At 32.2% G+C, this 13,208-nt stretch overlaps 1 protein-coding gene across 1 annotated transcript; it reads right to left on the bottom strand.

Annotated features, from left to right (window-relative positions):
* Positions 1 to 770: 770 nt before the first annotated feature.
* On the bottom strand, positions 771 to 3,390 carry LOC107951774 (indole-3-acetic acid-amido synthetase GH3.6). The gene is made up of 3 exons (XM_041086966.1): positions 2,885 to 3,390; positions 1,756 to 2,684; positions 771 to 1,637 (listed from the first exon to the last, which is right to left on the bottom strand). Exons 1-3 carry the CDS (start codon positions 3,208 to 3,210, stop codon positions 1,051 to 1,053), a joined length of 1,842 nt encoding a protein of 613 aa, XP_040942900.1. The 5' UTR covers positions 3,211 to 3,390; the 3' UTR covers positions 771 to 1,050.
* Positions 3,391 to 13,208: the final 9,818 nt, after the last annotated feature.

The following is a 13,208-nucleotide window of genomic DNA, read 5'->3' as shown; positions in this document are numbered from 1 at the left end:
TGACCATTTTGGATGAATTTCTGCCCAATTTTATGACCTGAAACAGAATTGTAAGGGCCAAGCGCAGCACTCTCACATATGTGGCTTACATTGACATTGTTTTATTGATTTTTTGTCATTTTCCTCTTTGAAATGTGCGTGTACCTTTAAAGCTTTGGCTTCTTACGAAAATATCATGCCCATTTATGTTTAAATAAATAAACTGAAAATGGAGGTGGGGGAGTGGGAGGGAGTTGGAGGTTGATACAAGAAACCTTCTATTCTTGAAAATGAAGGATTTGAGCAATAGTGTTGTTTAGTGCATGTAAACAGATGCTAATAGTAATAAGCTCTTTCATCCAAAGCTGGCTATTATCTTTTGACAGAGATTTGATTCACTTTACTGCACTGAAAAAGGGTATCATTGTTTTTTCATTTATAATTAAGCTACTCTACTTTTTTTTTCCGTAGATATTAGATTCCAAGAGATTAGCTTTGACCTTTTCAGTATGTAGTTTTATTGGTCATTTGAAGTGTGAACATGTATTAAAAAAAAAAACAAGTAGATTAAGTTGTTTATAATTTACCAAGTGTTAATGGATAAACACAGTGGAAAAAAGTTGGTATGCTTTTTCTTGAAAATTATGGAAAATGATGGGTGTTTATGGTACTTGTCTTTCTTGTTTGCCGTCTCAGTAAATGGCCCATGAGAGTTCAGTGGGCAGGATTCCTGGCTGGAATTATGAACCAAATTCCCATGAAATGTGATGATTATGGAGAGATTAAACAGCTAAACAACAAAGAGAAATTCACTATTTTTTTTGGCGGGGGGAGGGGGCGGAAGAGCTTTCCTTGAAACATGAACTGTTTTTGTACATGGCTAAATCAAAAGTCCCTATGCATATCAAACGACAGTTACAAGAAACGTTCAAAGCGAAAATAAACATAAAATCATGAGGGGGTTAACCTACAATGCCTTCATTTAACTTTTCCCAAAGAGGATCACACCCACAGTGGTTGTGAACTTCCATGAAAAGCTACCAATTAAGAGCATCTCTCCCTTAATTTCCCTTAATTATTGTTGCTCCATTGCTTGTGGCCAGGAAACCATTTGGGGCATTTTGGACTGAAGTAACTAGACACAGCCCTTGAGTTCAACAGCTCAACAATGGGTGCAAATTTCACACATCTTGGAGTCTTGTACTGGTTAATTGATGCACCTAAGCTAATGGCATAATCCATCAGCTTGTCAAATGTCCCTGGTTCAACAACCTTGATCTCAAGAGGTCCAATGGATTTGTCACACACACGCCCTTGGCGGTATACACTGTTGAGGGACTCTTCAATGGTTAAGCAACAGTCCTCAAAAACTGAAGGAGGAATTGGGGTGTTACCATTGAGACTAAGTTCCCAGTACAACACATAGTGGCCTGGAATTGTTGTGGTATCTGCATAACTAGTGTACTCAGCCAATGTTGCACCAAAGGGCAGCAAATGGTTCACTGCATTCTTCACAGCATTTTGAAGTTCAACCTCATCAGTCTTATCTGAATCGATGCACAAAACTACATTTTTCCTGCATATGAAATTGAATTGCGGTGCGTTGTTTTTAAACCCTGCTACCCTTAGCACATCACCAACTCTATAACGATAAAGTCCTGCAAAAGCATTATTTTCAACAGTCAGATACAGACAAGTTATACTACAGTTCTTAAAGTATAAACATGATGTCTCTAAAACTATTCAATAATTCTTAAAAATGTTATTTTGATGTACCTGAATAAGTGGTGACAACAAGCTCATACTCTTGGCCAAGTTTAACATCAACAAGGTCAACCAATTCTTGTTGTTCTTTCTCATTGAGAGTTTTGGGCACAGAAATAGAACTAGTGACGCCATTGTTCCTTTGAACCCGCAAGAATTCAAAGTAGGCCATTGTGGGAACGAGAGTGTAGGAAACTTCACTTGGCTTGCAAAGAGGGTTAAGGTTGACACCAAAATAGCATTCACTGGATGCATACATGGTGCAGACGAGAGGGAGGCCATTGCTGTAGTAATCAAGTGTGGGAATGTACTGTGACATTGTCCCAGTCACAATCACATCCACATATTTTGTATTAGGCCATAACCTTGTGATGATCCCTTGCCATGAATCTTTGCTGCACTCGGCCTCAATGAAATCAGCAAGTTTAGGATCAGGTTTCAGGATTTTCATAACAGCCTCTCTCACAGATTGGTCAGTGATTTGGGAATCAATGGTTCCCGTTCTTATATCTTTGCAAAGGAGACGCCAATGTTTTTCAAGGAACTTGATGGCCCTGATGAAGCCAGAGGCAAAAACAGCACCGACCCTGAGGACCTCTTTGTGTTGGCAAAGTCCACAAAGCATTTGAGAGTACATGCTTTGGTAAGAATCAGGACAAAGGATGGTTTCATTTGGGCTAGTGTAGTTGGTGTAGGGGTCATATGGCCTATTCTTGAAATGGGTGCTTTTGTAGTAGCTAGTGAGAACAGGGCGTGCCACAAGGCCACCAGGTGTCTTAGCCTCGGATTTTATAAACAAAAAGTACATTCCTTTGCCTTCGTCTAGACCAGGGACAAATTGGCTCATAACAGGCATCAGTAAGCTATAGAGCAGTGACCTCCTTCCTAACTCCTCTTCAATTGTTGGCATCAGCTTTCTCTCCCCACCTGATGTCCCAGAGCTGCAAAGAAGAAACCAAGACCATCCGTTTAGCCAAAACCAAAATAAACATGAAATCTACAAGGCAGGCTATCACTGATGTGCTTGTAAAACAGGTAAAGTTTGAAATGGCCTGCCTAGGAGGAGAGGAAACAAAAACAGGAAAAACCTTTTAAAAAAACATAAGCATAAAAAGAAAAAAGGGTTGCTTAGTTTGCTGACCTTGTCAAGAACTCAGAAATGGGGTTGGAAGAAAGTATGGGAGAGGTATCACCATTGGCAATACGGTCAATATGAGGTTGGATATCCTCATAGGTGATGACAGGCATGGTTTTTTTGAAAGTCTCTCTATCAGTGTGACCATTAAGGCCACGTGTTTGCAGGTACTCAACATGAGCATTGCGTGAAAGGATCTCTTCAAGGACTTTCTTTTGAACTTCATCAGCGTTTGAAGTCACATCCTCAATGAACTGAAGGGTTTTCTTGTTCTTCAGTTCCAGGCTGTAATCTGTAGTAGGTTTAAGTGTGTTCTTAGGTGCTTCAGGCATGATTCTGATATTTGTTGTTTGCACTTTTTGAATGGGAAGAAAGGCCTTTCTTTTAAGAGCCAAGAGAGAGAGAGAGAGAGAGAGAGAGAGAGAGAGAGAGAGAGAGAGAGAGAGAGAGAGAGAGAGGAGGGTGTTTGATAGATGAAATGGATGTCTATAGTTTTGGTTTGGGTTTAGGTGTGAGGGAAAAGAAGGAAGGAGTTGGGTATAAATAGATGGAGGATTGAAGTTGCTTGAGCTTTAAAAAATAATGGTACAATTAAGGGTATATACGTCAATTTCTCATTATTATTTATCAATTATTATTATTTTTGTTTTTATTTTTTGCATGCCTTAAGATAAAGAAATTTGAATATTCCCATATGCTTCAATTTTTTTTTCTATCAAAGTAAAACATGCCAAAATACCCAATTCAAGTTCTATCCTTAACTTTGATCAGTTCCCAAGTACCCAATTATCCCATTTTATCATTTTTTTTAAAAAAATATTAATTTTTTATTTAAAAATTTCTATTCACAATTTAATATATAAAAAACCAATTTATTTGATTAAATATCACGAAATTTTCACTTAAAATACATAATTAATTTACTGATTTTTTTCCCAAAGGACAATATACATGCTTAAATACAATTGATAAAGCGTAATTTGATATAGATATGGAGAAAAAGAACCAGTTCAACCGGGTACAAACGGTTGACAGGCAATTCCCGGTAATCCCGCAGTAGAATCACCGGTACAAACGCGCTTGTACCGCGGGTGTCTCAAAAAATACCGGCAGCCAATTTCCTTTAAATTAGGTTTCAAGTAATTGTAAATTGCAATTCCCAGTAAGATATGAAAAAAACGGCGTTTACTTTGAAGTTCTCGCGAGACAATATGTCAATATCTGTTGAAAAGATAAATAGGAGAAGAGAAGAGAAACAAATTATGTGTGTGTGTTAGATGCGTACGGTAAATAATTGGGAGGGGCGCGTTTTCCTTATTATTTTCTTGTTTAAAGGATTTAAGTGGGACCGGCTAGCCAGCTGGCTGCCAAATTTTATAATTTGACACGTGTACGAATGGGAGTTCAGTTCCTTCACGTACTCTATTTTTACTAGGAACCTAATCGGCTGCAAAAACTCGGCTTCTTACATATGTTGTATAATATTACATACTTTATAGGAGTAGTCATGCCCCCAACTTTTACTATACAAATTTCTATTACCACTTTGACTTTGTATTCCTATACCCCTATTTTATTAATAATAATATGTTCGGGCAATCACAAAAGTATTATGGAGGTTTTTGTATTAAAAATTTAATTATATTTTTATTAAAAGGTGTGTAAATTAATATTTATATATTAAATAAAAAAAAGTAAATCGGTCTCTTTCTATTAAAAATTGATATAATTGACGAAATGACTTGATAGTGACACATGGCGTGTTAGGTATATCTGTTAGTACAAAACTCCGGTAAGGAAAAAACTCGAACACACGATCGGAACTCGAAAAGAAAAAGAAGAAATAGGACAGGCTCCAAGGCGTGTATCAAGCCACATCTTTAAGGTTATATTCGCCCCCACTTATCTTCAGTGTGCAAACGAGTTCCAAGCAAATTAACCTCGAGGATACAATGAAGCCAATGACTATTTGCGTTTTGCACTGACGAGAATAGTCCACTATGCACTGAGTAATGTATAACAAAAACTCAATTTTTACAAAGGATTTCTGCAGCAATACTTTATAGAATAATCTAATAATATTAGAAAATGAAGGAAGAGAAGAAATAATATTAGAATTTGTTGATATGATTTCCAAATGAAATCCCATTCCTATTTATAGGAATTTTCATGTCTCTTCATAGAGACATCTTTCAATAGGTGTCTTTATGAATAAATAAATAATAATAATTATTCATTTAATTTTGTAACTATTCAAATAATATTTTTTGAATAGTTATAATTCTTTTTTAAAAAAAAAATCAAATGATATAACTTTTGACCAATGACCAAAAGTTTTATCTTTTGATTAATTACACCCATTCATTTATAGTTATTGGGATACTATAAATATTTGAAAATATTTCAACAATCTCCCCCCATTTTCAAAATATTTAGATTTTGATATTCTTGGAAATCAATTTGCATAAATAAATGTGTCTTACGATTGAACCTTCACTTAGTGAAAACATGTTAAAGTTAATCGAAATTGTATGGTAGACTAAGCTTTGAACCAACTATTCCATTTGATTAACTGAACACATCTCACACAATGATTTCAACATCAGTCAATGCATAGTATCTAGGGACACTATTATAGCCATGTGTCTATGTCCTCTTTTCATGAGTGCTGTCAGAACCAAGCCCTTAAGCTCCTAGAAGCGGCCACACTTCCACTCACATAGGTAGATCCCATCAAAAGTGTTCCCGTAATTATAACACTCTAACATATTTATGTTATGGGTCCATTAAGAGTACATTACTCATCCTTCCCTTATCATTACGGGTACCTAGTACTTTAATCTTAGGATGGATTTATTTATAGTGCTAACAGTCACATACTAATGATGTACTTTGTCTCATTGAACTCAAGACTTGACGTTATACCAAGCGTTGAGTCGAGTTTCCATCATGGGTGACTCTAATTAATAGGCTTGAGTCCCATCCCTTTTGAGGTCCTTTTTACTGCATCTCTAGCAAGACTTTTTGTCAAAGGATCTGCCAAATTTTCACTTGACCTCACATAATTAATAGTGATCACTCCATCAGAGATTAATTGTCGGACATAACTATGTCTTAATCCAATGTGTCTAGACTTTCCATTATATACTTGGCTATATGCCTTTGCTAGAGTAGCCTCACTATCACAACGGATAGAAATAGGTGAAATTGGCTTAAGCCATAAAGGTACATCATAAAGCAAATTTCTTAACCATTCTGCTTCTTTAGATGCAGCGGCTAATGCAATAAATTCTGCTGCCATGGTGGAATCAGTAATACATGTTTGTTTCTTGGAACCCCAAGAAATGACTCATCCACCAAGAATGAAGATCCACCCACTAGTAGATGCATGATCTTCCAAACTTGTAATCCAACTAGCATCCGAATACCCTTCTAAAACTGGAGGATATCCATTATAACACAATCCATAGTTAATAGTTTTCTTTAAGTACCTAAGTACTCTATTTAAAGCTTGCTAATGCAAACTACTTGGATTACTTGTGTATCTACTCAATTTTCCAATAGCATATGCAATATCTGGTCTTGTACAAGTCATTATGTACATAAGACAACCAATTAGACTTGCATATTTCAATTGATCAATTTTCCTACCAGCATTAGATACTAATTTTAATTGAGGATCCATGGGTGTAGATGCTGGTATACAGTTGAAAAGATCAAACTTTTTAAGCACATTTTCAATGTAATGTGATTGTGATAAAGCTATAGTGCTTTCATCTCGGGTTATTTTAATCCCAAAAATAACATCTGCTACACCCATATCCTTCATAGCAAAGTTGTTTGACAAGAATTTCTTTGTGTTTTCTATTTGTTCCAAATCCGTGCCAAAAATGAGCATGTCATCTACATATAAGCAAATTATAACACCCTTTCCATTATCAAATTTACTATATATGCACTTATCGGATTCATTTATTTTATAGCCATTAGCTAAAACAACCTTGTCAAACTTTTGGTGCCATTGTTTTGGTGCTTGTTTAAGCCCATATAAAGATTTAACAAGCTTACATACCTTATGCTCTTGTCCTGGAACAAAAAATCCTTCCGGTTGCTCCATGTACACTTCCTCTTCCAATTCACCATTTAAAAATGCAGTTTTAACATCCATTTGGTGAACAACCAAATTATATATAGAGGTAAGTGATATTAATAGTCTAATTGTAGCAATTCTTGCTACTGGAGCATAGGTATCAAAGTAATCAATACCTTGTTTTTGTGTAAAACCTTTTGCTACCAACCTTGCTTTAAATTTATCAATGGTTCCATCGACCTTCATTTTCTTTTTGAAGATCCATTTACAACCTATTGGTTTGGAACCTGGTGGAAGATCAACTAAGATCCAAGTTTGATTTCCCATTATTGAATCCATTTCATCATTTATTGCTTCTTTCCAAAAAGCAGAGTCTTGAGATTTCACTGCTTCTTCAAATGTAATAGGATCAGATTCGGTATTATAACAATAAGGTATCGTATTGCATATACTTTCACTTTTTCCTTCTACAAGAAACATAATGAAATCTGGTCCAAAATCTTTGACCTTTTTAATCCTCTTACTTCTTCTTAATTCTTGACAAGATTCATCATTATTATCAATTTGTTTCAATGGAATCTCATTCTCATTTGAAGAATGAATCAATTGTTGTGGTTGTAATTGTCTTGATATAGAATTAAATCTATTTTCATCAAAAATAGCATCTCTTGATTCAATAACCGTATTAATTGAAATTGAATCATTTGGTTCAATTACTATGAACCTATATGCCTTGCTATTATGTGCATAACCTATAAATATGCATTCAATTCCTCTTTCACCTAACTTTTTACGTTTAGGTGTTGGAACTTTTACAATAGCTCTACAACCCCAAACCTTTAAATAATTAAGGTTTGGTTTCCTTTTCTTCCATTGTTCATAGGGGGTTATTTTAGTTTCCTTATTAGGAACTCTATTCAATATATAACAAGCTGTTAGAACAGCTTCTCCCCAAAAACCCTGTCCAAGACCTGAATATGATAACATTGAATTTACCATTTCAATCAAGACTCTATTTTTCCTTTCAGCTACACCATTTTGTTGTGGTGTGTAAAGGGCTGAAACTTGATGGACAATTCCAGTGAGTTCAAAATAACTTGGATTATAGTATTCTCCACCTCTATCCGATCTTAAGCACTTGATAAATGATTCACACTGAAGTTCAACTTCAGATTTATAAACTTTAAATTTATCAAGCGCTTCATCTTTTGAATGCAATAAATATACATAACAATATCTAGAATAATCATCAATAAAAGTAACAAAATATTTTTTTCCACCTAATGTAGGAGTATTATGCAAGTCACATAAATCACTATGTATCAAATCAAGCAATTTTGTTTTCCTTTTAACCTTAGGGAAAGGATTTCTTGTAATTTTAGTCAACATACAGGTATTGCATTTTTCAATATTATTATTAAAAACAGGAATTAAATCTAATTTATACATGTCATTCAATTTTCTATAATTCAAATGACCTAATCTATAATGCCACAAACAAAATGATTCAACCATATAAGCAGAAATGGTATTTTTATTCTTATTAATAATATTAAGTTTGAACATGCTTTCATACATATACCCTTTTCCCACAAAAATTCCTCCCTTAGACAAAATAAACTTATCTGCCTCAAAAACAAGTTTGAAACCAAACTTATTCAACAGACTTCCAGACACTAAATTTTTCCTAACTTCTGGTACATAATATACATCATTTAAGGTTAAAACCTTTCCAGAAGTGAATTGTAGTTCAACAGACCTTTTGCCTTTAATTGTTGCGGTGGAAGAATTTCCCATGTACAAGACATTGTCATTTTCACATTGTGTGAACTTTGTGAACATGCTTTTGTCTTTGCACACATGTTTGGTTGCTCCGGTATCAATCCACCATGTATTATCATCTTGTGCCATATTAATTTCAGATATCATTGCAACGAACTTTTCGTTATTATCAGCCTTAGAAGATGATTTCTTCTTTAAAAATCGACATTCATTCTTGAAATGTCCCGGCTTTCCACAATGATAGCATGAGCCCTTTTGTTTCTTTTTGAACTTAGGTGCTCTATCAGTCTGATTGAACTTTCTCTTGAATGGTTTAGTAGTCTGTACTTCCTCCGTAACATGTACTTTGGCATTTTCAGAATTTAGGTTCTGATCTTGTTTTCGATACTCTTCTTCAATACGAAGATGATTTGCCAAAGCCTCAAGAGATATTTCCTCTTTCTTATGTTTTAGACTTCTTTTAAAGTCTTTCCAAGATGGAGGAAGTTTGTCTATTATGGAGGATACCACAATCATTTCATCCATTTTCATATCATATTGCTTAAATTGATTCAGCATCTTTTCAATATCACGAAATTGTTCCATAACAGAACGACCATCAACCATTTGATAATTATTGAAACGACTGACAAGAAATTTCTTACTTGTAACATCTTCGATCATGTATCTTGCCTCCAATTTGTCCCATAATTCTTTAGCGGTGACGTCGTTTTGGTAGGTGTCGAACAAACCATCAGATAAACCATTCAATATGTGGCCCATGCACATGTAATCAGCATTGTCCCATTTTTGTCTTTCTCGGGTTGCAGCAACAGATTCATTTTCATTCTCTTCAGGTCTTGGAGTATCCAAAACATAAGGAATCTTCAAAGTTGATAACAAAAAGTGCATTATTTTCTGCCATCGTCGAAAATTGCCACCATCAAAACGATCAAGTTTAACAAAGTTGGAAGCCAACTCCCTTAGTGTTCCACTTTCATGTGTTGTGGTAGTCATCATGAAATATAACCTTAAAATTGTTAGTACAAAACTCCAGTAAGGAAAAAACTCGAACACACGATCGGAACTCGAAAAGAAAAAGAAGAAATAGGACAGGCTCCAAGGCGTGTATCAAGCCACTATCTTTAAGGTTATATTCGCCCCCACTTATCTTCAGTGTGCAAACGAGTTCCAAGCAAATTAACCTCGAGGATACAATGAAGCCAATGACTATTTGCGTTTTGCACTGACGAGAATAGTCCACTATGCACTGAGTAATGTATAACAAAAACTCAATTTCTACAAAGGATTTCTGCAGCAATACTTTATAGAATAATCTAATAATATTAGAAAATGAAGGAAGAGAAGAAATAATATTAGAATTTGTTGATATGATTTCCAAATGAAATCCCATTCCTATTTATAGGAATTTTCATGTCTCTTCATAGAGACATCTTTCAATAGGTGTCTTTATGAATAAATAAATAATAATAATTATTCATTTAATTTTGTAACTATTCAAATAATATTTTTTAAATAGTTATAATTCTTTTTTTTAAAAAAAATCAAATGATATAACTTTTGACCAATGACCAAAAGTTTTATCTTTTGATTAATTACACCCATTCATTTATAGTTATTGGGATACTATAAATATTTGAAAATATTCCAACAATATCTTATGCTGACATACAAGGATAATTTTTTAACAATAAAAATGAATGAAATTTTTAACAGAATGACCAGTTTATCTTTGATCTAATGTATATGGACTAATTTACCTATTTTTTAAATAGAAGGAGCAAATTACAATATGACTCTTAATATATAGACCTTCTTAGCACTTTTACTGGGTAAGGACTTATCAAGGTTTGAATCCCGACTTTATGTCAATATAATTTAAAAACAAATTGATGACTTATTTTTAATAGAAAAAACAACACTTAATCAATAATGAAATATTTTAATTTTATAAACACAAAGCATATATAAAAATGGAGACTAAGTTGGTATTTGATAAAAAAAATGAAGTTATGGATTTTTAATGTTGAATTTAGCAAGTATTGTACTTGAATTATAAAAATTAAATGTTGAATATAAATAAATTGTTGGTTAGATTTTGAAAATTTTCAGTTTATATTTTACCATTAATATTTTTTTGAAAAAAAAATATATATGGTAAAAGCTAATGTGTTAAATATAGAAATATTATAAAACAGACATTTAACAATAATGATAAAAAAATTAAAGTATAAATTCATTGAATATAGTCTTCTTAAATGATAAATGACCCTAATTTACTTATCCTTTTCAATGAGTTTTCACTGAAAAATTCTAACTAATGATTTTATATATATATATATATATGTTATCAAACAAGTTTAAAACATTAAACCTATTTTCAATGAATTAATAAACAAGCCTAAAGTAATTTCGCTTCTAATTATTTTACTTTTCTATTGCAATTTTCATGTGAACAAAAGTTAATTATAAGAAATATTAAATAATATTATAATAATAATTTAAAGGGTAAATTATATTATTAGTCATTCAACTATGCGTAAGTTTTTTTTTTGGTCACTTAACTAAAAAAGCAACAACTTGTTCACTAATGCATTCGAAATTAATTTTTTAGTCACTCAACTGTTAAGTGGTTAATGGTGGCACTTTTTAGTTTGTATAATAATAATTTTAGTCCTTAACTTTTATACTTTTGATCAATTTAACTCTAATTCTATATAAATATTATAAAAACTTTAAATTATTTAAAGAATTAGAAAATTCTATATAAAAATTCAGGTTATTGTAACCACAAATCTTCAACATTGCCATAAAATCACAAAAATGAATAACCAAATAGATCAATTTCAATCTCTTAACATAATATTCATTAGATATAAAACTTAAATATAATTAAAGACTAATGTTCATACAAGAAAACTCAAGATTATATTGTACTAAAGCTCAAAATTGTTCAATTTTAAGACATAAGAACCAAAATGATCATTTAAATCTAATAACACATTAAAAACAAAATAGAGCTAAATTAGTAATAATATCTACAAGTTGAGTTCTATGTTGTTGACGAAATTCTTTCAGAATTGATATTATAGATTTGTGAAATTCAATTCAATTCTATTTTTTAACCCAAAAAATACAAAATTTTTATTTATTTAAATTATTTTTTAAAACCCAAATAATAAAAAATAAATTATATTCCAATTCTTTTTCTTTTTCTTTTCGCACAATGAAAAACAATTTTCCCTTGTTTATCTATTTTTATTTTTATTTTGAATGTATTTTTATATTTTTTATAATTTTCTAATTTTTTTAAAATGAATTTTAATTTTTATCATTTTATATAGAACGAGGGTCAAATTGACAAAAAATATAAAATATAAGAATTAAAATTATTACTATATCGATTAAAAAAGTGTCACCATTAGCCACTTAACAGTTTGGTGATAATTTTTTTCGAAAACGCTAGTGACTAAATTATAACTTTTTTAATTAAATAACTAAAACGAAAATTTACCCATAATGAAGTGAGTAATAATGTAATTTACCCAAAATTAAAAAAAAGAAAGATAAGTTAGTAAGCTTGAAAAAAGAGGAAAAACTTGTTGACCAAACCAAAAATGCACGCCGGGTGGTGGAATAGACCCATAACTAATATAATTGCACCAATATTTTGTAAGACTTTTTTACAAATTATTAACACACTATGACTTTTTGTTATTTGTAATGTATAAAATAAGATTATATAAGAAGGCATGTGTTGGAAGGACGCATGAAAGTCATAGGTAGGGTTACAATAAAACAGTAAATACTTAAAAGACGGTGGACAATGTGAAACAATATCTTCATCCATCACTTTCCATTTCTTACTTCATTTTGCCTTCAATTATTTTTTTTCTTGACTTCGGAGTTTGGCCAAATAAAAGGGTTAATATATATGTCAAGTTTTTCTCTTGGTATGATAAGTTGACTAATATCTTCCTACTATGACTCAGATATAATTATTTTTTTGTTTTTTTGACATAATAATAAATTGGATAAACTATACCATTAGTTACTAAGCTATGGGAAATTTTTATTTCAATCACTTAACTAAAAAAAAGTTACAATTTGATCACTGAACTATTGAAAAGTTTTCATTTAAGTCATTGAACTATTCAAAAGTTTTTATTTAAGTCATTGGGTTGTTAAGTTTTTTTTTTAAAGTTTCTCCAGCAAGCTCCAAGAGACAATTTGATGATTGGTACAGTTGATCAATACTTATTGACGAGTAGAAGAACATATCTTAGATCTAAGTCGATCTAACGGTCATTGTCAGAGATTGGAGAAAAAAACTGTTTGAATTTTGGTTCACAGATTCCTGATGTCCAAAGTTGTTTAATGAAAAAACTGAACTATAAAAGAGAAGGGGAAAGAGAGCTTTTGATTATGCAAGTAGTGCGAATAGAGAAAGTCATATAG

This window comes from Gossypium hirsutum, chromosome D01, assembly GCF_007990345.1.
Source record: "Gossypium hirsutum isolate 1008001.06 chromosome D01, Gossypium_hirsutum_v2.1, whole genome shotgun sequence".
Classification (NCBI taxonomy): Eukaryota; Viridiplantae; Streptophyta; class Magnoliopsida; order Malvales; family Malvaceae; genus Gossypium; species Gossypium hirsutum.
This window is presented reverse-complemented; position numbering and strand designations above follow the sequence as displayed.